Source organism: Thermobia domestica, chromosome 1, assembly GCF_964235325.1.
Source record: "Thermobia domestica chromosome 1, izTheDome1.hap1.1, whole genome shotgun sequence".
NCBI lineage: Eukaryota > Metazoa > Arthropoda > Insecta > Zygentoma > Lepismatidae > Thermobia > Thermobia domestica.
In genome coordinates, this window is record NC_137454.1 from 339,225,223 (window position 1) to 339,250,552 (window position 25,330).

At 35.0% G+C, this 25,330-nt stretch overlaps 2 protein-coding genes across 6 annotated transcripts in view; one reads left to right on the forward strand and one right to left on the reverse strand.

The window, feature by feature from the left end:
- LOC145663402 (uncharacterized) overlaps positions 1-9,018 on the reverse strand; it is a 224,387-nt gene extending 215,369 nt beyond the window's left edge. For both annotated transcript variants that reach the window (XM_081729629.1, XM_081729630.1), the window contains exon 1: positions 8,929-9,018. The gene's annotated coding sequence lies outside the window, so the exon portion shown is untranslated. The remainder of the gene's footprint in view (positions 1-8,928) is intronic.
- Acat1 (Acetyl-CoA acetyltransferase 1) overlaps positions 8,928-25,330 on the forward strand; it is a 78,689-nt gene continuing 62,286 nt past the window's right edge. For all 4 annotated transcript variants that reach the window (XM_081729616.1, XM_081729617.1, XM_081729618.1 and 1 more), the window contains exons 1-2: positions 8,928-9,080; positions 10,988-11,134. In XM_081729616.1, coding sequence (XP_081585742.1) covers positions 9,048-9,080; positions 10,988-11,134 — 180 coding nt within the window. In that variant the 5' untranslated portion in view covers positions 8,928-9,047. The remainder of the gene's footprint in view (positions 9,081-10,987; positions 11,135-25,330) is intronic.

Sequence of the window (25,330 nt, forward strand, 5' to 3'; positions counted from 1 at the left end):
TTTATTCACTTGGATGAGGTCCTATTACCTAATATGATTATATGGTCATGTATAGGGGTCCATTTTCTATCATAAGACATAGGTACATTGATGCACCCCGGGAGGGGTACCATAGCCAATCCCTTAAATTTTTGGAAATTTTTCAATTTAAGCATTCGCTATCATAGTACATGACCTCAATATGTATCATGATAAATTTGGGTGGTCCACCTTGTTCCCTTTCATGAGTAAAAAAAAAATGCCAAAATATAAACATAAGCAATATGGTGTATCACGTGTTTGGTTTTTGGCCCAATTTATCCCGTTTGATGCGGTCTTATTACCGTATATGGTCATATGGTCATGTATATAGGTTCATTCCCTATCATAAGACATGAGTACATTGACTCATCCACTCAGTTTTAGAAATTGTTTAATATAAGCATTTGGTATCTTCGTACAGGTCTTCAATATGTACCACTATAAATTTGGATGGTCCACATCGTTCCCTTTCATGGGTAAAGAACTACCAAAAATCAAATTTCGGAGGTTATTGACCCTTTGATAAGTATTTAGCACGTTATATGGTTTATTACATTTATATGTTTTTGTTCTCTTTTAAATTTGGGAATTATAAAATAACATAATTTGGTAAACGTTTTCTAGGACCATTGTAGATGTTGGTGTTCCTCTTATGGCCAAATATTCAAAATTTAAAGGTTATTGACCGGCTTTATTATTGAATAATTACAGGATTTATTACTTTTTCATAAGACACAGGTGTATTTGTGTACCAATCTTAAATTTTGGGAGGGGTACATTTCTTATTGTCATATCAATAATTGGTAATTGTTCTTAAAATTGGATAGTATCTCATTCATTGGGTAAATCATTATGATCACGTGATCAGTTATTGACCTATGATGGGATTAGGAGTCCAGGACATTGGTACATTTAAACTTTGTAGGATAATTTGAGAATGCGTCATTGGTATTGATTATTACAGCCAAATATAAACGTAAGCAATACGATGTACCACGTGATTGACCTTGATGAGGTAGTGTACAGGGATACATAGCTAACCTTATTGAATCTTATGACTCATAGTCTTAAGGGAATACATGCTACAACACTGGCAAAGTTATTGTTGATGTAATTTGATTGGTTGATCACTATCTTTCGTGCAATCTGATTGGCTGATCACTATCTTTCGTGCAATCTGATTGGTTGCTGATTTTCAAATCTTTGCTGCATTCAGTTTTAAGTTTTGTTTAACAATTAAAAAGTTTTTGAATTTTTTTGTTTGCAACTTTGGTTTGACATTTTTTCGTTTGATATTTTTAGTTAAAAATGTTTGTTTCAGAATTTTGTTTGAAATTTATGTTTCAAAATTTTTGTTTGAAAATTTTTTTTGTTTGTAAATTTTTGTTGCAAAATTTTGTTTAAAATTTTCGTTTGAAATTTTTCGTTTCCAAATTTTTTTGTTTCGAATTTTGTTTGAAAATTTTTTCGTTTTAAAATTTTGTTTGAATTTTTCGTTTCCAAATTTTTTCGTTTCAAAAATTTTGTTTCAAAGTTTGGTTTGACATTTTTAAAAGTTTGTGCACTCATTAGTAAAGAATCGGAACTGTTTAGAACTAAAACCTCTGGCAACATTGTGGTGCAATAGTACACATCAGAATATGGGGTTGTACTTGAAATGAAAAAACACAATTCATTGAAATGGATCATTTTATTACACTCCACATAAATCCATACCAGATAGTGGTTCTGGATATTGTCGATACAATGTATTTTGAACTTCTTGCACTAGTTTGTCTTTAGCGTATAATTTTAATTCCAATTGAAGTCTTTTAAGGTCTATTGCGATATCAAGTGGTGGAAACTCAATGTCCATTTGATCACAAATAAACTGTTTATCAATACAGTTATGCACCCACGAACGATGTTGACAACCATCACAATATCTACATACATGTTGTACAATATGCATAACACATTTTTCAAAATAGTACTTTTTCAGGAATATACTTGTTTTGTTGCACACTTCCACTGCATGTTTAACACAGTGAAATACGCTGATGAATTTGTTCCATTCCGTTTGTGTTAGATACAACATGTTGCGAGGGACATGGAATGTACTCTTTTTACGTAACAGCACCATCTTCTCTTCGAGGACTGTACGCAGCACCACTTCATGATTTGAGCCTAATGATTTGACTATGGTCACATTTAGCTCATCATGAAAATAATCGTTCATTTGGTCGATTCGTGAACATAATATTTGCCATTCTTCACAGGTCAGTTGTACACCAAATTGTTCTGCTTTGCCCAATCGAATTACTGGTTCAAATGTTCTAGCACTGATACCAATCATCACATGTTTTGTTTGAAATATATTTATTGGATAATAGCTTGCGAAGATGAACTCTTTATCGTTAGAAATACACATCTTTCCTCCTGAAAAGCACTTGCTCAAATGATTTCGTGGGATGACAGTGTATTGGTTGATTTATAGAACTACGGCTGACGTCATTGGAAAGGAATGTGCTGACGTTTGAATTCATGGTTTCATCACAGTTGCTGACGTCATGCTGACCAACCAAATTCATACAACTATGTCTGATGTGCTGACGTTTGAATTCATGATTTCATCACAATTGCTGACGAATCTGGCTGTGTACTAAATTCAAATTGATGACTTCGACCCAAGAATCCTTTGTAACATAAAGATACAGATCCAGTATTTAAGAAACGCAGCAGTTCTTCTTGTTTTGATGCTTCCATGGGAAAATATCTTGCTGGTAAAATTATATTCTTATCATTTTCAAGCTTCACTACGATTCTTAATCCAAACTTTGTAGGGATCGTTTGGCTAGCTAAGATTCTATAAGGTACATTCTGTTGTAAATTAGTAATCTTGGTAAATGATTTCATCACATCACGTGTGTTTAGAAACTTCAGACAAGTAGCCATGATGATGTTATCATGAATACTAACTCGAACGATACTTATATATGATGCAAAACTGATGACGTTGCATCATGTTCTGACGTGTACTATTGCACCACAATGTTGCCAGAGGTTTTAGTTCTAAACAGTTCCGGTTCTTTACTAATGAGTGCACAAACTTTTAAAAATGTCAAACAAAAATTTCAAACAAAAAATTTCAAACGAAAATTTTAAACAAAATTTTGCAACAAAAATTTCAAACGAAAAGTTTCAAACAAAATTTTGAAACAAAGTTTTCAAACAAAAATTTCGAAACAAAAATTTTTAAACTAAAAATATCAAACGAAAAAATGTCAAACAAAAATTTTCAAACAAAAAATTTGAAACAAATTTTCCAAACAAAACTGTTCAAACAAAAATTTTTAAACAGAAAAAAATTTTGGAAACGAAATATTTCAAACGAAAAAATTTTAAACAAAAAAATTGAAACAAAAATTTACAAACAAAAAATTTTCAAACAAAATTTTAAAACAAAAATTTCAAACAAAAATTTTTCAAACAAAAATTTCAAACAAAATTTTCAAACAAAGTTTTCAAACAAAAATTTCGAAACAAAAATTTTTAAACTAAAAATATCAAACGAAAAATTGTCAAACCAAAGTTGCAAACAAAAAAATTCAAAAACTTTTCAAATGTTAAAACAAAACTGAATGCAGCAAAGATTTGAAAATCAGCAACCAATCAGATTGCACGAAAGATAGTGATCAGCCAATCAGATTGCACGAAAGATAGTGATCAACCAATCAAATTACATCAACAATAACTTTGCCAGTGTTGTAGCATGTATTCCCTTAAGACTATGAGTCATAAGATTCAATAAGGTTAGCTATGTATCCCTGTACACTACCTCATCAAGGTCAATCACGTGGTACATCGTATTGCTTACGTTTATATTTGGCTGTAATAATCAATACCAATGACGCATTCTCAAATTATCCTACAAAGTTTAAATGTACCAATGTCCTGGACTCCTAATCCCATCATAGGTCAATAACTGATCACGTGATCATAATGATTTACCCAATGAATGAGATACTATCCAATTTTAAGAACAATTACCAATTATTGATATGACAATAAGAAATGTACCCCTCCCAAAATTTAAGATTGGTACACAAATACACCTGTGTCTTATGAAAAAGTAATAAATCCTGTAGTTATTCAATAATAAAGCCGGTCAATAACCTTTAAATTTTGAATATTTGGCCATAAGAGGAACACCAACATCTACAATGGTCCTAGAAAACGTTTACCAAATTATGTTATTTTATAATTCCCAAATTTAAAAGAGAACAAAAACATATAAAGGTAATAAACCATATAACGTGCTAAATACTTATCAAAGGGTCAATAACCTCCGAAATTTGATTTTTGGTAGTTCTTTACCCATGAAAGGGAACGATGTGGACCATCCAAATTTATAGTGGTACATATTGAAGACCTGTACGAAGATACCAAATGCTTATATTAAACAATTTCTAAAACTGAGTGGATGAGTCAAGATACCCCTCCCAAATTTTTAAAGGGTGCATCAATGTACTCATGTCTTATGATAGGGAATGAACCTATATACATGACCATATGACCATATACGGTAATAAGACCGCATCAAACGGGATAAATTGGGCCAAAAACCAAACACGTGATACACCATATTGCTTATGTTTATATTTTGGCATTTTTTTTTACTCATGAAAGGGAACAAGGTGGACCACCCAAATTTATCATGATACATATTGAGGTCATGTACTATGATAACGAATGCTTAAATTGAAAAATTTCCAAAAATTTAAGGGATTGGCTATGGTACCCCTCCCGGGGTGCATCAATGTACCTATGTCTTATGATAGAAAATGGACCCCTATACATGACCATATAATCATATTAGGTAATAGGACCTCATCCAAGTGAATAAATTAGGTGAAAAACGAAACACGTGGTTGTACTAAAATTTGGCAATTTCGTACCCATGAAAGGGAACGAGATGGACCACCCAAATTTATAGTAATATATATATATATATATATTAGGGTCTTATACTATTATACCAAATGTTTAAATTGGGCAATTTCCAAAATAAAGAGGTGGGCCAAGGTACCCCTCCCAAATTTTTAAAGGGTGCATCAATATACCCATGTCTTATAATAGGGAATGGACCAATATACATAACCATATAATCATATAAGGTAATAGGACCTCATCCAAGGGGATAAATTGAGCCAAAACAAACACGTGGTACAACGTATTGCTTACGTTTATATTTTGACAATTTTGTACCCCTAAAAGGGAACGAGGTGGACCACCCAAATTTATCATAATAGATGTTAGGGTCCAGTAGTATAATACCAAATATATAAAATGAGCAATTTCTAAAATTTAAGGGGTGGGCCAAGGTACCCCTCACAAATTTTTAAAGGAGTGCACAAATGTACCTATGTCTTATGATAGGGAATAGACCCCTATACATAACCATATAACCATATAAGGTAATAGGACCTCATCCAAGGGGATAACTTAGGTCAAAACCAAACACGTGGTACAACGTATTGCTTACGTTTATATTTTGGCAATTTTGTACCCCTAAAAGGGAACGAGGTGGACCACCGAAATTTATTATAATACATGTTAGGGTCCAGTACTATAATACCACATATATAAAATGAGCAATTTCTAAAATTTAAGGGGTGGGCCAAAGTACCCCTCCCAAATTTTTAAAGGAGTGCACAAATGTACCTATGTCTTATGATAGGGAATAGACCCCTATACATAACCATATAAGATAATAGAACCTCATCCAAAGAAATAAATTAGGTCAAAACCAAACACGTGGTACTACGTATTGCTTACGTTTATATTTTGGCAATTTGGTACCCCTAAAAGGGAACGAGGTGGACCATCCAAATTTATCATAATACATATTAGGGTCCTATACTATAATACCAAATGTTTAAATTGGGCAATTTCCAAAATTTAAGGGGTGGGCCAAAGTACCCCTCAAAAATTTTTAAAGGAGTCCACCAATATACCCATATCTTATGAAAGGTAATGGACCCCTATACATGACCATATAACTATATAGGATAATAACACCTCATCAAAGGGGATAAAATCGACCAAAAACCAAACACGTGGTACTACGTATTGCTTACGTTTATGTTTTGGCAATGTTGTACCCCTAAAAGGGAACGAGGTGGACCACCCAAATTTATCATAATACATATTAGGGTCCTGTACTATAATACCCAATGTTTAAATTGGTCAATTTCCAAAATTTAAGGGGTGGGCCAAGGTACCCCTCCCAAATTTTTCAAGGGGTGCATTAATATACCCATGTCTTATGAAAGGGAATGGACCCCTGTATACGCCCATATAACCATATAGGGTAATAACACCTCATCAAAGGGGATAAATTAGGTCAAAAACCCCCGAAATTTGACTTTTTGGCAATTTTTTACCCATGAAAGGGAACGACATAGACACCCAATACTAATAGAGGTACATACTATGGTCCTAGGCTACCATACCAAATTTTTAGATTTGGCAATTTCCAAAATTTAAGGGGGGTGGTCCTATGTACCCCTGCCAAAATTTAGGGGGTGGGGCATGGTACCCCTGCCAAAATTTAGAGGGGGTGGTCCTATGTACCCCTAGGTCATTGACCCCGGCCAGGGACCATGGGTCCTGAGGCAGGGACCCAGGGGCCAAAAAGTGTCCTAAAGTGACGCGATTACTACTGGCGGATCTAGGCTGGGCCCCCCGGTTTTTGAGTGACAAAATTGATTTAAGCTATTATTTAGATACTTTTGAAAGTTTTTATTAAACATGATATACATATCATAGTTTGGGTTCTGACCCCACCCTCCTGAGCTTTTACTGTCTAGATTCACTTCTGGCTAATGCCAGGAGAATTATTTACACGCAAGCTGAGAAAGAATGCTGTTCCAAGTATATTATTGAAAGGTTTAAAATCCGAGCCATTGAACAAGCACCGATCTATGTCCAGTTACCAACGTACAAATATCGTACAAGACGCAATTGACGGTTGTGGTCAAGACGAGTCATTAGAGGGTAATAGAGACGATGTCACTCATGATACTGAAGATACTGCTTTAGAAAGAAGCTATACAATGTGAATTAGGAAGTGAAATATACCGGCTTGTAGAAGGAATCAGTGACGATGACTGTTCCTCAAGACATTGATTCATCGTTTAATTTCTCTGTATCATGTGGCAATGATGATGAAACGGGTGATGAGAGTTGTTCCGCGGACAGCTATGAGAATAAAAGAAATTTAACCGGTGAAGTGTTTTTCGTATTCTGGCAAACTTTACAGATGTTACTTCATTTTTGCCTCATATGTTGCGCTCCTGTACATACCTTGAAGCACAAAATTATAGGGTCAGCGTTAAAAATTGCAACAAAACGTGAAAATGAACATACTTATGTTTGGGAATCGGAAGAATGCTTAAAGGAAAGATACTTAGGTGTTGCAGCAATCTCGTCCGCCATCTATTTACATATTGTTTTTTTTTTTTTTTTTTTTTTTTTAACGCTGAACTAATGCTTTATAGGATACGTTTTATAATATTATAAAAACGTTTGTACAGCCCACCATCAGATATCATTTTCTACATGAAGATGATATTTGTAAGTCTTTGCAATCAGTTCTGGAAAAGAAAACCGCACCTCTCACTAACGAAATGCTTGGCACTGTGTAGTATGTATATGTAAGCCTGCTCTCGCTCCTTGCCCACCTATGACGTAATCACAAAATATTTCTTCCTCTGTTACTCGCTAACGACTGAACGTATCGCGATCAAACAAACACCGTTCCTTTTAGAATTTTCAACTCTATAAATGGAAATAAATTGTAAAAAATGCATTTCTAAGTCGAACTGCTCCTTTAACGGTAACAGAGCTACTTGACTGGGGGCCCAGCAAACAGAATGGCATGTATTAATTACATGTATTAGGAGACGGCCCTAGGTGCTTGGGCCATTGATCGTAGAAATTCAAATTTCGATTTGTTAGAATTTCACCGCCTAGTATTATTACAAGTGTAAACTAAAGTCAGTAGAGAAAAGACCATGGATCATGGGTCAGAATTGATGACGATGGGTTTTCGTGGGTGAGAATAATGGTTCATGGTAGATGGTGGGTCAGAGTGGGTCACAGTGTGTGGTGGGTCAAGTTTTCATTGACCTACGCCATCTCTGAAGGAGAACCAAATCAATTTTCATTTTGTATTTGTGCCCGCGATCCGCCATTTGACTATCATTGCCATAAAGAATTGTAGTTTACTATTAGCTACGCTAATATTAAATTAAAACTTAGGTCTATACACTGAAAAAAAAAAAAATGACCCTATTCATATCAAGCAACAAGTCGAATATTCAACAGTGGGTTGACCTCATCGACTTGAACTTCGCAATGTCTGGAATGGAGAAAACTAAATAGATCGTAAGATGAACTGTACACAAGCAAAACTGTGATAAGTAGGTCTACTTTTCCTTCTGTATCTTGGAGCATTAGAAAAATTACCATTTTGCTCCATTCAGAGAACAGGTGAATTTTGTCATTTTAAGAAAAAATGGGGAAGAAATGGTCTTAAAAACTGATGATGACCGGTAAAATATGTAAACTTATAACCCTAAAGAAAATAATAAGTTCAGTCATTAACACAACCTGATAAATGAATATTTATTGTACGTAAGTATTTTAATTTGCACATCTTTGATAACCATATGTACATAGAGAAAAGAACAGCAAAGAACCATATTGTTTTTATTTCATTAATTTTTTACCTAATAGCCTTCCGAAACTGAACTGCTAGAGTTTAAAAATGTTTTCGAAATAATATTGATTTCGTTGTTCTGTTTGAACAGCAACAAGTTTGAAGGTCAAGGACAACATTATCATTAAAATGCTACCACTTACGTTTTCTTCGTAGACGACCTTCTGGGTCATGTCCAACACGAGAGCGCTAACGCAAGAGGCACAGTGTATTTACTGTTGCTAAGGGTGCGGTGTTTACCAGTGTTGCAGTGTGTGGAAATATGAGGTGCTCAGGGAAACTGTTCAGTAAGAAGGTAACAGAACAATTAAATGCATATGCACAGAAAAAAAAACTTATTTTTATTTACTTACACTGTGCTAAATTTTGGAAAACCAAGTGTGTTCTTGTAGACATAATGAAGATGTACAGATCAAGAACATGGGGACTAACACGTAGTATCCAAACAACTGTTTTTCTTGAAAACTAAGGATCTAGTCGCCACTAAATTAAAGGGTATAGCTTTTTCTTCCTCAGAAATGTCTAACTTAAGAGGTTGCATTAAATCGGCGCTCTTACGTTCAGATTAGCAATAATGGCACATGAAGGTAATGAAACGTTTAACGTCCTATGATTATACACTTCAGCCTAACAAAAGCTGATAATTGATGAAAAGGAATTATTTTGAAAGAAATGGAGTTTACTCGAGCAGACGGTTCTACCAAATAGAAATTGTTTAGGTAAAGTATGGTATGAAACATTTTTCGTGAAGTTATGAGAGTGTGAATATAAGTAACTACTGTCAGTGCACGGCATATTGAAATGAATTTTCAATAATAGTGAAAGTATTGTATTATTGTATGTGTAAGTGCTCTTGCTCAATCACCGTTTATGTGCAGGTTTACTATACGGATTCATACACAAATGCATGAAAGACATACTTCTTTCTCTCTGCATTTACCTTATGTACCTTCTTGAGGTGTGCACGTGCAGTCTCCACTGCAGATTTACTTTAAAAGGTCTTCTGCAAAAACACCAACCAACCTATGCTAGGTGGCCACTGAAAAGTACGAATGCTATCTTAGCAAAACATAGTCGAGCGGGGAGGTTAGAAGCCCCGCGGGACTCATTGTTCCCTACCTTTAGCACAATTTACACAAGAACAAAGTGGCTACTACAAAGCACGAATGCTACGGTATCTTCACAAAACATAGCCGAGCGATCGAGGTGGGTTCAAAGCCCCTCAGGGCTCGGTTGTTTCCTATCTTTATCTCAATTTAGACAACGTTTCATCTCTTCCGATATCACTAAGTTCCAATTTCTCATCACGTTGTACTGATACTTATGCACTAATCAGTCATCACCGGCGTTACTCACGATTCCGGAAATGGACACTTGGTATTTCCATATTTACCCTTTAGATTTCGCAGAACATTCAAGAAACAGCCTAAATGCCAATCTTGAATTTCTTACAAATTTGGAAGGGCCCTTTAATACAAAATTAGTTTGTGGAGGAAGGTACATTAAATGGAATTTATCAAATTTCTTATCCATATGAATGTCAAAAAGGAATATTAGCCCTCGCTTAAGAGGACATTCAAGAGAGTCCCGAGATGATCAAGATCCCATTTCTGGGCTATCAATATTTATTATCATAAAGGGATACCCCAAATGCTTATTGTTTTAAGATCAATAAATTCAATGTTCTCACTTTTGCTCCTCCAAAATAATTATCAAGACTTGAGTAAGGAAAAGTATTGGAGATAGGATGTATGGAATTTAATATTTACAATCATAAATAAAAACTTCTTGCTGCTCACAGAGTAAAATAAGTACGTTATAGAACAGCAAGGAGGCAGATTACATTTTACTCTTCTTATAAATATTATTTTATTATTTATTTCAAAGATCTCTGAACATCCTAATTGAATGTTTTTCGTTGAAATTCTCAGGTTCGATCCATAATTTTTAAGTGAAAATCCATAGTTAGACGTTGGTTTGTGCGAATACATTGATATTTCTTGATTATAGATTAACAATTTTCTATTTTTCTTGTTTGAGATAGAGGATGATACAGTACTTTTCAGTTTTCTAATAAATGTTATTTCATCTTTGGTATAACTAATCCTTTTATTATTATTATTATTATTATTATTATTATTATTATTATTATTATTATTATTATTATTATTATTATTATTATTATTATTATTATTATTGTAGGTGTTTTGCCTTCGACTTAGAAATTACAGTACTAGTCGACAAATAGATGATGTATTCATTGTTGGTGCTGCCCGAACTCCTATGGGCTCCTTCTGTAGTGCCCTTGCTTCAGTTCCAGCACCACGACTCGGATCTGTAGCAATCGAGGTAAGTATATCTCCTACATGATAAACTAGAATACACAGACTTCCGCACTTTATCAGTGACAATTGTAGACGTTCATTATAGTTCATAGTGCGCAGATTCACGAGTTCGAATTCAGATCATCAGTGAAGGTAATCTTCATGAAATTACGCAAAAAATATGTCTGTAGGACTGACAGAGACCCGAACTCTTCGTATCTTACTGGACCATTGCTGTATAATTGAACTACCATCGACATTAACATGTTATAAATGTCCTTTTTAGGCAAGTATATATAAATCGGTTGTTGCACAGATGTATTTCCTTTTTCTAATATATTTCACCCACCCTCGTTGTTGTGGGCATAATCGGAAGAACGAGATTTTTTGGGGATATAACTTGAGTAGTGAAAACGTAACAAAGAAGAGAAAGTATAATAATAATTATTTAAACTATACTTACCAGTCACCATGTCGCAGTTTATATAAGTAATAGAACAACAGTGCATGTTTGAGTTAAAGAACAGTTGATGTGCTGTTTGTTAATCAGTTAAAGTACTGTATTACATGTGCACGTAGTTTTTTAGCAGTGAACGTAATTTAAAGGAAAAAATAAAGGGATTGAGTATAGCCCGCTCCCCCCAGTGATTTTTAACGAATCATGGTGATTCTAACGATTCAAATGAATCGGAATCGCATGTTATAAAGTTTTACGATGTAAATCTTGTGGTAAGGGAGCTTTAGTATAAGTAGTAGTCGTAGTAGTGGTATTGTAGTAGTAGTAGTGGTAGTAGCAGTAGTAGTAGTAGTGACTCTTCCTGTTCCGGTGACAAAGAACTGGGGGGAGCGGGCTATACACAAGCCAAATAAATACTAATGTTTGGTCAAGTCCTGTACATCTTTTTAATTGTTGAGAGATGACTTGAAAGGGTATATAACATTTTTCAAGAGATAAGTATAACGTTCAGTCTCGTTGTATGAATACATCGTTAGGAGTTTAAAGACCCCGAAATAATAATGCGGGGGTTGGAACTAACTAACTCTATGGCCTATGGAACCCGAAGGTTCAATGCCACGCTCACAAAAGGTCTCCATTGACTTCTATCCTTAGCCAACTGGGTCCAGTTTCTACTTTGTATTCCTATTTCTGCGAGATCCATCTTAAGATTGTCCTCCCATCTACGTTTAGGTCTTCCCAATGGTCGTTTTCCGATTGGATTCCCAATTAAAACTTTGAAAGCGTTCCTACTTTGTTCCATTCTGGCTACATGACCTGCCCACCTAAGCCTCCTGGATTTGATGAAAGTAACAATGTTTGGTAAACGATATAAATTATGTAGTTCCTCGTTATGAAGTTTCCGCCATTCACCATTCTCGTTTCACTTGGGTCCGAATATTCGTCTTAGGATCTTGTTCTCAAACACTTTGAGTCTGTGTTCTTCCCTCAGCGACAGAGTAAGCGACCATTTCGCTACCATAATGTGGGGGTTGAACTCTGTCGATTATTACACACCGACGCAATAATCAAAACTGAACAGTACAATATTCAGAAAAATTTGAAAGTTTTGTCAAATAGTACAAGAGAATGGTACTTAATGTAGTAGAGGTGAACGTCGTTGTATCGTTCTCCAAGGCAGGCTTTGTGCTCTTTTCTATCTTCTTGCGTGGTCTGTTATCCAGCTTTTGTGCAGATTAGTGTGGTGGGTAACGGTATGTACTGTCAGAGTTGGTGTTGGATGATAGTTTGTACATCCGTCAACTGCACTGGATTTAAGTCCCTGCCGTTGTTCAGAGCCCACGGTCATAAATATTCTTCGTAGTCTCTGTGTAACATAGCACGCAGAACACAAACACGGACAGCGATGACTGTTACTATGTGAATCATGAAATTTGTTTACAAGATACGTCTTACTCTGGCTGAACCTCTCAGCAGCTCTCATTATTGAAGTGGATTTTGCTGCTTGCCCCATTTCCTGACAATTTTTTAATCAACTTCTTCATGAACTTAATGGCCCCCTCCGAATAAACAGTGAGAGCGTTCTTGACGCTAACGATGAAGATTTGAGGAATAGCTTTCCTTGGTTAGTTGGATTGGACTTAAGCGTCCTTTTACGCTCCGAAACTATACAAGAACGTGGACATACAATTTAAAATGGAATTCAATCTACCATAATGATGCAATTTCTTTTTTAGTGCTCTCCCACCGGGAATCGAATCCGGGACTCCGTGCACGAAAAGCTCGCGTGCTAGCCACTAGACTAGCGAGGAGGGCAATAGAGCTTTTTTTTTTTCTCTACTTCATTTTGTCATCTATTTTTTTAAAAATCGCCATTTTGTCTACCAAACCAGCTGCATCTGTTCGTAATTTTCCTTTAACAATGGAAAGAATTTAGCTTACCAAGAAATTTTTGTGCAAACAGCATGCAGGCAATATCAGGGTTTTGTCTGTTCACTTGGGCACTGTATGAAATCATTCCAATATACGAGCTTCATGTGAACTTATAGATGAACGTCGTTAGTGAAAGCACTTTTGTTTATTCGAAATCTCATTGTTCATCCACCGAATTGGAATACGCTGTCCCTGTACTAAAGGGAGAACAGCTTCTTAGAGTATATGATTTAATAAGCAAATAAAGAACTAGTTATCTTATGACCAAAAATGTGATAATCTGTCTAAAAGTTACATTGTATTCACGTAAATATCACTACATACAGAACAAATGACCCAGAAAATGTGGCCGTTCGACTACCAGAAAAAAAAATGTTCCTGGCTTCATATTGTAAAAGTTACATGGGTACCCCAGCAATAACAAGAGCCAGAGCAATTTTAACCGAGCAAGTCATCTCGTCTCTTGGTACAGGGGGGAGGAGCATTACCTAGGGACAACCATAAATTTGATAATAATCGATTATTGCCAACTAATTTGTTTGTTAAATTAAACAATTATAAGCACAATACAGAAACCAAAGCTTGCTTCCACATTCTCAATAGAATGGGAATTTTTGCATTGTCAAGTAACTTTCTAAATACAATTAATATAAAGTTATATAAAACAATAATATTGCAGTTTCATCACATTGTTTGGTGAAATAGCAATGCAATGAGTATCTAACTAGGCATTTTTTTAAAATACAAATTCATAAGTTTATTTGGGCTACATCATCAACCTTGGTACATGAAAATTCGTGTCCCTTGGTACTTGGAACTCCCTATTTATAAATTAAAGTAAATTTAACGAAAGGAGTACATAATAAATTAAAGTGATAAAAATGTAGAAGCAGTACATAGGTTATCTTAAATATGCTGGAGTATTTACTTGTTACTTCCACTTATGCGCCAGCGAGAAAAACTCTCCAAATGACAGCAAGAAAAGAAGAAATACTTTGATACACGAAAAACATATATTGCCTCCCAGTTCACTTTTCTCTCTATATGCAATTACTTCATATTACCCAAATGAATTATAGAAAACTGAATTCAGTGATAGGAAGGCAAAATTGGTATGAAATTCAGGAAAGCTGTAGGTGCCATGTCCCCTGGTACATTGTGTTCCTGGAACGCACGACTTCCTCTACTTTACCTATATTCACAGAAAAATTAAAGAACTAGATTCTTCTTATAAGAAAGAAAAGAATACAGATATAGTGTAAGCTCAAATCTTTAAGCCACATTAATAATTTCACTGTAAAAGAAAGTATAGTTTTATTAAGAAAGTACACAAATGTCTGTCAAGTTACTAAAATTGCATGCGGTGCAGATCGGATGGACTTTCCATGAGTGTGCCCTGGTACAGTCAAAACACAATCATTTTTAAAAAAAATAAGATTTTTTTGGGAGCTCCCTGGCTGTAACCATACTTTCCGCCTTCCCCTACTTTATAACTATCTAACTACTAACGATGCAACTACAACAGTACGCTAAGATGCTCATATGTAATTCAGGAATATACAAGAGTTGTCTTATATATGCTGGAAAACATTGAATATGTTCCTTATAAAATCACAAAAATGTGTAGCTAACTGCAATTTAAGCAATTAGGTTATATTAATATTTAAAAATATTGCAGTGTATGAATGCGTAGCTTAGATTTTATATTGTTAATTATATATATATATATATACCGGGTGCACCATTTATAATGTCCCATCTTTATAACAGAGGAACCAAGAGGGAGAGAGAAGCGAAACTTTGCACAAAGCAACTACAGGAAGGGGGACATCTATCGATGTATTGGGTAACATCACCAGGTGAACAGTGTTGCCAACCCAATATAAAGTTATGATTTTTTAAATAGAATGACCTAAATTTAATTTCATAATTCGAATCAGCAATGAAAACAAAGACAAAAGAGATGACACTCGCAGATCAGTGTTGCATACTTTTTGAGAAATATTGTAAAACATGTGTCAAATTTAAACGTCTTTAACACACACAAGGAATGAAGTAGTAACTATTTGTGCACATTAAATGAAATACTGGGAAGAACTCTTTAAAATGACTTCAAGTTTACAAGGATCAGTTAAACAGTGTTCCCACAACAAAAGAGAGAAAAGTTGAATTTGGAAATAGTGCAATAACTTGAAAAAGGTCCCTAGTACAGTATGATTTAAAATTCATAGAGCAAATCAGTATGTCATAAGGAGCATTGTCACGTTTATTTGAGTTCGGTAAGTCAAGTACTTACCGAGATATTCGGTACTCTGTAAAAGCTGAGAATTTTGTGCTGTACAAGATGGTAACGCTGTTTCAAAATTCCCTTTTTTCCCTCAGCGTTAGAGAAATCGTGAAGAAATGTATAAAACGAAATAAAACATTAATCAATGGACATACAATGAAATGAAACCCATTTGAGTTCTTGAAAGGACTAACTAAACTTAATGTGGATATAAATTGTTCTTGAGTTAGTAATACGAATTCACATTTCAACAAGATGGTAGAAGTACGTTTACGAGAGTTACCTAATAGCTATTTCGTGCGATGAATATACTTATTCTCGTGCAACTTTAGGGGAGTAATATCGAAACAATTCAATATTATCTGTAAATATTAACAACTTGTTACTATTTCTTTTTTAAACACGAATGAATGAAATAAGTAATAGTTTGTTCCAATTAAAGCAATACAAAGGATGATTTGCAAGCACAATTTCTTTGGCTGTTTTGTAGCTGGTGGGTATAGCCAAGCGGTGTAACCATGATAATTACTCACTTTCTTCGTTTGCACGTCTAAGGGAATCATTCGGAAGCAATGTTCAAGAAATTGTACATACAAGAAATGCAAGAAGTCATTATAACTGCTATGCCGATGATCACTAACAAAATGTTAAATATTGCTTTGCGTTGACGCAATCCATATCAGAATAGTTCCCCAAGTCTCTGGCATTACCCATCAGGTCACGAAACAAATTTCTTTGTGTGGTATTATTTGTACAGATGTACTCTCTCTTAGTATCTTAAAATTTTAAAGTCATTGGCTCTAACTGAGTATTTTTTATTTATTATTATTTTGCTATCGTATTATAAATCTCTACAAAGGTTAGCTGTATGAGTTGTGGCCTATTTTCACCAATGAAATAGGCATTTTTTCTGGAAATACCTACTTATATGTACCATAAAATTAGTGTATTTTTTTAAATTTCTACTTTGCCGCCAACTTGTCAAACTGTACGTTATCTTCTGTATTTATCAGCTCATTTATTGAATGTATAGTTACAAATCATCGAATAAGTTTGAAACGCGCTACTGCCTTTCATGTGAAGCTCGACATAATATTTTAAGTACATTTTTAGGAATATTTCTCGTGCAGCTTTACTTTTGCCGCACAACTCCAAATAATTGTTGAAAAATTACAAGTATTTCACAAATACCTTCTTATTGTTTACTAAATGATTTGCGCTGGCCGACATGGAATCTTGTCAAATGGAATAGTTAAATTTCAAGGGGACCATCATAATCAATTGTTGAATAATTAAGATTCTTCTAGGATTTGCGCCTAAATACGGCGTCCGGATGTATGGATAAAAACTGCAATGCAAAAAACAAGAAACAATTTGTGTTAGTAGGCCACTAAAAAGCACGAATGCTATCTCACCGAGTCCCGGCAGGGCGAAGCTGAAGGGCGCGAGCTCTAGAGAGGAGGTGCGTCAGCGAAGATTGGTATATGCAAAAATAAAGATAGTGAAATGAGTGGATTTTGGTAATGACATCAGTTTCAATAATACTTGTCACGGCTTCATACTTGTAGTGTTCCACTTGTAAACATAAAATACAACTTCTGTACACTGTGCACAAATACAGCACCGGTGGAAAATAGTTTCTAATACAACCATCATTTGTATGCACTCACTTATTTTATCCGTAGTAAAGTACTCGTAAGGATTTTACACTATACTCCGCGTCACCCGAATTGGCGTGTGGCATCAACCAATAAACTCACAGTGCGCTGTTACTAAATCTTCAGGGAGGAATCAAATCATTCATAATTAATTTTGTTCGTATTTGTGGACAATTATGAATGATTAGGTTCCTCCCTGAAGATATAGTAACAGCGCACTGCGAGCTTGTTGGCTGATTGGATGACACGCCAATTCGAGGGACGTGGAGTATGGTAACCTACACATCTAAACATGAAATACAGGTGTATTACTTTGTATTTAACTCTATCGCTTGCAGATTTTTTTAATGTCTTTTCATGCGAAGTACGGAATTTTACATGTAAATCTTTTAAAATTTGGTGCGCCTAAAATAAAAAAGCACCATATTTACTGTAAACTCAAAGGTAAATAAGTTGACCAAAATGCAAGTAGTAGCAACTAGTAAGAATGACGTAATGTACTATATACTGGCTCACGCACAACAATGCATGATATGCAGTGCCGTATTTACGATTTTCTTTCGGGGGGGGCTTTGCTAACTTTCGGGGAGGGCTTTGCCTGAAAATGTGAAAATTCTGCAAGATATTTCATATACTTTACTATAGTAAGTAAGATTTCGGGGGGGGGGGGGGGCTTAAGCCCGGACCCCCCCTAAATACGCCACTGATGATATGTTTAACTTTTGTAATATAGTGCTGATGGGGTTCATTAAAATTTTACTTAGGTGTTTTTTCTTTTTTTTTTCCTTGAACATGAAATATGAGTTAGGATACGTAGGTTGGCTTTGGTTAGCTTAGTTTAATATACATTTGGTAAACTTCTTCTATAATACTGCAGCAACGTAAAAATTTGTGAATTGTGCATTAATATCACAAAAATCATAGGTTCAAGTTTTCTCTTACATACACAACTGCTAGGTCGTAATTAATGAATGTCTTAAAATGTTTCATACGTCTTCATTCTGCAGTGGATTCTGTTAACGAAATGTAAAGTATTATTATTATTATTATTATTATTATTATTATTATTATTATTATTATTATTTACGATTCTCGGTATGCAATTATAATTATTTATTGCATTGTTTGTGTTCGTTTGCGATCCGCAAATATTGCGAACATATTGAAATTAGACTCATATACTGTTATTTAGCGTGGCACATAGACTGTTATTTGTTATGGTACCAATAGTTTCTAATGTTTGCATTTAGTGTTTAGATGTACCGTTACGTACAATATTATGTCCTAGCAACTGTTCGGAATATTTTTTGCAATATATTGTACGACAGTCGTTTTAAAAGTTCTACACACTGGAAGGTGTTATGCAAGCTAATAATTTATTGTACAAAATACCTTTACAGGCCGTCAATACAATCTCCATACTTGTTTATGACAGCTTCCCAACATTTGGCAAATTCTGTATTCTGGATATTACACCTTCATCGTTGAGTTGTCTGCTCACTCGGGTCACCTCACAGAAAGCTTTGTCAATCTAATCAAAACATTTTCCATAGAGTAGTTTGTTTTAATTTGGGAAACAAATCAAAGTCTGGTGGGGTCAAATCAGGACTATATTGGGAAGAAAAGTATTTCCCATCCATACTTGTTAATTGTCTCCCTTACTTGTAGAGCAGTATGCGGCCTTGCATTATCGTTCAGAATGAGGACACCAGATGCAAGCATGTCGGGATTCCTTTCAATAATTTTCGGGAGCAAAACATTTTGCAGAAACAGCTTGTAGTATACGCCTGGTATAGACGTCCCCTGTGTCACTCTATTGTAGCCATCTCTCGATTCGTAGCATACGCGAAGATCATCGTGGGATAAAAGTTTGATTGTTGCTAGCGGAATTTCTTCGGGCGTGAAGAGTCTGAATTGTTTTATTGTGAAGACTGAAACTTCAATTCTGGTTCAAACTTTCGTATCCAGGTTTCATCTATTGCATCAGTCGTTTGGAAAAACTGATCTCCTTCTGTTTGATAACGTTGAAGCAATTTTTCTGCGATTCTTTTGCAACATGCTTTCTGCACTTTACTCAGATCATGCGGAACCCATCTTATCTTCGTCTTGAGCTTCTCAGTAATGATTCTGTAAAGTGAAGTGACAGATATTTTGGCCTCATATGGAATTTTCTTACATGTTTTCGTCGACCCTCTCTCAAAATGTCATTCATAATAATCTCAGGAGTGTAGTCTGTTGCAGTTGATGGTCTTTCACTTCTTGGGGTGTCTGCAGTGCTTACACGACCTTCACGGAAACGAGCTGAGCACCGAAATACAGTGCTATGATCCACTACACTATTTCGACAAACCTCCCGCAAAGTATTGTAAATTTCAGTTGGATTCTTTCCACATAGAGTTTCGATGTTGATATAGGAACGCTTATCATCATGTGTAATTCAATTTCAGGCAGGTTCACCACTGAATTTATCACAACACAGCTAAGCAAACCAGAAAACATAGAAACAATCGCCAAGCCCAAACTCTGACACACAACTGACCTAAAAGTGAACTTGATCAGACTACTCAAACGGTCGTGCATAGGCTGTGTGCAAGACTTTTGAAATTACCCTCGTATTTATACCTGGACCCTCTCATTTCGTAACGGTTTGCTTCAACACAAAGCGAAAATAAGCATTTCGGTTTTACTTTCACGTGGTGACGTGTTTGTTTTCTACGGACACAGTCCCACATAGCACAGGATGGTGCTTGTCTCTCTCCCTTGTCCTCCTTTACGCGCATGTACACTGTCGCTGACATGCCTCCTCTATACGAACAAAAGCCAGTGTGAGTTTCCAACTTCGTTCTGTTCAAATAGATGAAATGATAGTTTCTAGTGACCACCATGCAGAGGTTTGTACGTATTTTTCCGAGAAATCTATATTCAATTATTGTGAACCATTGTACAAAAAACAAAAGATTTTGATTGAATTATAATAGGAAAATTGTGTGGTTATGCCTTCTTAAACTGCGAGGGCACGTTTGCTCAGTGGTACAGCACTTACCTCTGGTGCGTGGGGTCCCTGATACGATTTCCGATCCAGTAAGTTTGTGGTGGATAACATCGTGTCCATGGGGTTGTCGGGTACTCTCGCTTTCTCTCACATTCTCATCCCATTAATTTTTCTATCATCAGTCACTTGCCTTAATCATTGTCCCCCTTAGCCTAAATGGCATAAACGTGAGACGTTATACAGAAAGTTACGCTGCGCTAAGGAATACGATCTCGTATATAATTTGCAGAAGAACTATGAAATATTCTTTACACAGTATGTTTACACTATTTTGTTTGCAACTTACCCACCTTTTCTAACGTGCCTGGTCCCTATAGATTACTGGAGTTTCCACTACTTTAGCCCTGCCCTGCCTTGGTTAAATACTTCCTTGCTTTTTGTGGCCATCCAGCACAGATTTGATTTTTTTTTATACTTTACTCGTTTACTCGTCAACTCACTACGGATCCAACCGTTCATGGTCCCCCCAGGGGTCTATGTTCCGTTAAGGGGATCCAGTATCTTTGACACCACTTCTTTCTATTGATTTTGGTTTGATTACATACTACGTTATACTAGGTTAGGTTAGGTTAGCTTTGCGTAAGGATGTCCAGTGTAGTTTTGGACTCCCTTAACGGAACTTGGACCCCACCAGGTTCTCCGACCTTAACCGGTTTCTTAACCGATCACATACATTTCTTGTTATTAATGGCCTCTTAACAGGGGTTGTTTGGTGTTTGTTCCACTATAGCTTTTATGGCATATTTCTACGTGCTGTACTTTTAATCATCACGTTTGAGTCCTCATAAGGGAATCGGCACCTATGAATCCATAAATGAAACTCACTTCTTAAAAAACAATATTTATACACTATTTGTAGTTAATTTCGTGGTGAATGAAATACAAAATAAGTTGTGTATGGTCCCCTAAAATTGGATAGTAGGTACGTATAAATATTGGATGATTGGAAAAATTTTGCTACCATTTAAGAAAACTTAGCCTATGTATTTTCAATTCAAATTTTACAACTATTAATATCTACGTTTTATTGTATTTTCTAACTTATATCCAGGAGAAAGAAATTAAATTAAAGAAATATATGTTTATGATGATCAAGAAACAATTATTCGTAACATACATTACAAAATTCATGAAACAGAAAACATATTCTGTTTCCTTATTTTATATAGTTTGCTTTAATTTGACATGTCACAGAATATAACTTGTGTCACAGATTAGTACTTTAATATTTCTCCCACGCAGAGGGAAAAAAGGGAATTTTGAAACAGCGTTACCATCTTGTACAGCACAAAATTCTCAGCTTTTACAGAGTACCGAATATCTCGGTAAGTACTTGACTTATCGATCTCAAATAAACGTGACAATGCTCCTTATGACATACTGATTTGCTCTATGAATTTTAAATCATACTGTACTAGGGACCTTTTTCAAGTTATTGCACTATTTCCAAGTTCAACTTTTCTCTCTTCTGTTGTGGCAACACTGTTTAACTGATCCTTGTAAACTTGAAGTCATTTTAAAGAGTTCTTCCCAGTATTTCATTTAATGTGCACAAATAGTTACTACTTCATTCCTTGTGTGTGTTAAAGACGTTTAAATTTGACACATGTTTTACAATATTTCTCAAAAAGTATGCAACACTGATCTGCGAGTGTCATCTCTTTTGTCTTTGTTTTCATTGCTGATTCGAATTATGAAATTAAATTTAGGTCATTCTATTTAAAAAATCATAACTTTATATTGGGTTGGCAACACTGTTCACCTGGTGATGTTACCCAATACATCGATAGATGTCCCCCTTCCTGTAGTTGCTTTGTGCAAAGTTTCGCTTCTCTCTCCCTCTTGGTTCCTCTGTTATAAAGATGGGACATTATAAATGGTGCACCCGGTATATATATATATATATATATATATATATATATATAGAGAGAGAGAGAGAGAGAGAGAGAGAGTTTGTAGGCAACACCCACTTAGAATCTTTAAGAGAACTAATATAAATTTTGACTTTATTTATATAAGACATGTAAATTTTTAGTGTATTGTAACTTAACTATACTTACTACCAATCTTAGAAATGTTGCATTAGATAAACGCGATGCACTACAAATTTAATTTGATTGCTATAGCTGTCCCTCAAGTCCGTGTCTTCTCCTCCCGTATTGTTGACCTGCTTCTCTTCTAATTGCATTTTTTTAAATATTTAAGTTGTACGGGAAGTTAGCCAACTATATTTCTCCGATTCGATAGTTTTACATACCCAGGGTGTCTATCGGTCACGAAAGTCATGAATGTCACGAAAAGATCACCAAATCAGAAAACGGTCATGAAAGTCACGAAAAAGTCACGAAATTTAGCTTTTGGGTCACGATTTTTTTTAACTGTACAAATGTAAGTACAGATTGGAAAATTTGTTCTATAAAACGTCAACATTCACCACCAAAAATGTCTATGGTCAGCTTTAGACGCTACCAAATCGCAAGCAAAGTACGTTTCTATCGCATGGATGAAAATTCGACATAATTCGCACCAAAATTCGCTCCTGAAAATGTTATGAAATTTTGTGATTTGGTAAAGAAAAGGTCACGAAAAAGTCACGAAATTTCATTTTGGAATTTTAGCAGACACCCTGATGATGATACTACTACTACTACTACTACTACTACTACTACTACTACTACTACTACTACTACTACTACTACTACTACTACTACTACTACTACTACTACTACTACTACTACTACTACTACTACTACTACTACTACTACTACTACTACTACTACTACTACTACTACTACTACTACTACTACTACTACTACTACTACTACTACTACTACTACTACTACTACTACTACTACTACTACTACTACTACTACTACTACTACCACCACCACTACCACCACCACCACCACCACCACCACCACCACCACCACCACCACCATTATTATTATTATTATTATTATTATTATTATTATTATTATTATTATTATTATTATTATTATTATTATTATTATTATTATTATTATTATTATTAGAAAAATGTTTTGTGTATAAAAACTGATTGAATTTGTTTGTTCGCAATGGTTTGTGTAATTAAGTTGCAACTCTAGCAAACGACAACGATTTACAGTAAAACGTAAAATGAAAAGATTTTACACTTTACTTTAAATATAGAAATGAATAATACTAGCCCATGACAGATGTTTAAAAAGTTATACTTTTAAATTATGTCATTGCTTGTGTTTCTATTAGGTGTAAGAATAAATTGACAAGGAAGGGACATGAATCTGTTATCCGAACTTCCGAATCAAACCTAGTCCATTCGATAAACATAACAAAGATATGCACAAAAAATTAGGTGCCATAAACAACGAAGTAAGTCCCTTGGGCCCAGTAACTCTCTTAGTAGAAAGAAAATCATAGACTCGCAGTGAAATAGCTGTTGCATCAACACTGTTCTTTGGAAAGTTATGGTTTATAGTTCATTCTCATCAACATGAAACAAGCTTTCCAGAGGTGCTATGTATTGTGGTCCATAACAGACTTGAACAGGGAAAATTGATAGACTGTGGGGAAAATTCCCTCCAAAAATCCTTTCCATCAACTTTGGCCCCGGGTGAAAACACTCAATCCAAATTTTTCTTTAAAAATACAGTACTATAGAGTATAAGGAATAACTGTACTAAGTTTTGCATTGATAGACAGAATAGGTATAAGGGAAAAGCGTGTATTGGTATACAAGCTTTTTCCTCATATCTATCCCATCTATCAATATAAAACTTAGTACAGTCATTTCTTAAACTCTATAGTATTTTTCAAGAAAAGTTTGGATTGAATGCTTTCACCCGGGGCCACTCCAGAGGGGTCCAAAGTTGATGGGAGGGATTTCTGGAGGGAATTTTCCCCACATTCTCCCAATTTTCCGTGTTCAAGTGCGTTATGGACTCCAATACATAGCACCTCTGGAAAGCTTGTTTCACGCTGAAGAGAATGAACTATAAGCCATGACTTTCCATTGAACAGTGTTGATGCAATAGCTATTTCACTGCGAGTCTACGATTTTCTTTATACTAAAGGGCTAGTGGGCCCCAGGGACTTACTTCGTTGTTCATGGCACCTAATTTTTTGTGCATGAACATATCTTTGTTATGTTTATCGAATGGACTAGATTTGATTCGGAAGTTGAGATGAGAGGTTCATGTTCCTTCCTTGTGAGAACATGATAGTTAACGTTTCCGAATAATGTACTTTCGCTCAGAATTGCAAGAGTAAAACAATAATAGAAAATTGAGTTTTCATAATTAGAGTAGGTTTTAGGTAGTTATTTAGTAGCAACTGAATATAGGAAATTAACAATTTTAAGCAAATTTATGATGTAACATACTTCACTGAACTGTTACATGACAGTCTCATGTTAGGAGAACTAATTAACTTGAAGAGCTTATAGTGTGTGCGGGGAAAGGGAGACTCAGAATTATATATATATATATATATAAGCATTATAACAAGGTCTTCTAAAAGATTCTTCCAATTTTCAGAACTAAAGGGCCATGGCCCTCTTAGGAAAATATCTTAGTTACGCCAATGCATAGACCACATTTTTACATTAAACCGAACTTTTCCATTTTTGGCACTTAGCACGGATTTTATATTCAGTCTACATTTAATTTTGAATATATATATATATATATATATATATATATATATATATATATAGATAGATATAGATATAGATATAGATATATATATAATGTTACCTTCCATCTTTGATGTGAGAATCAGAATATTTGGTTTCAGAACTTCTTTTGTCCTTTTATCAATGTCTCTGCTACCGCTGT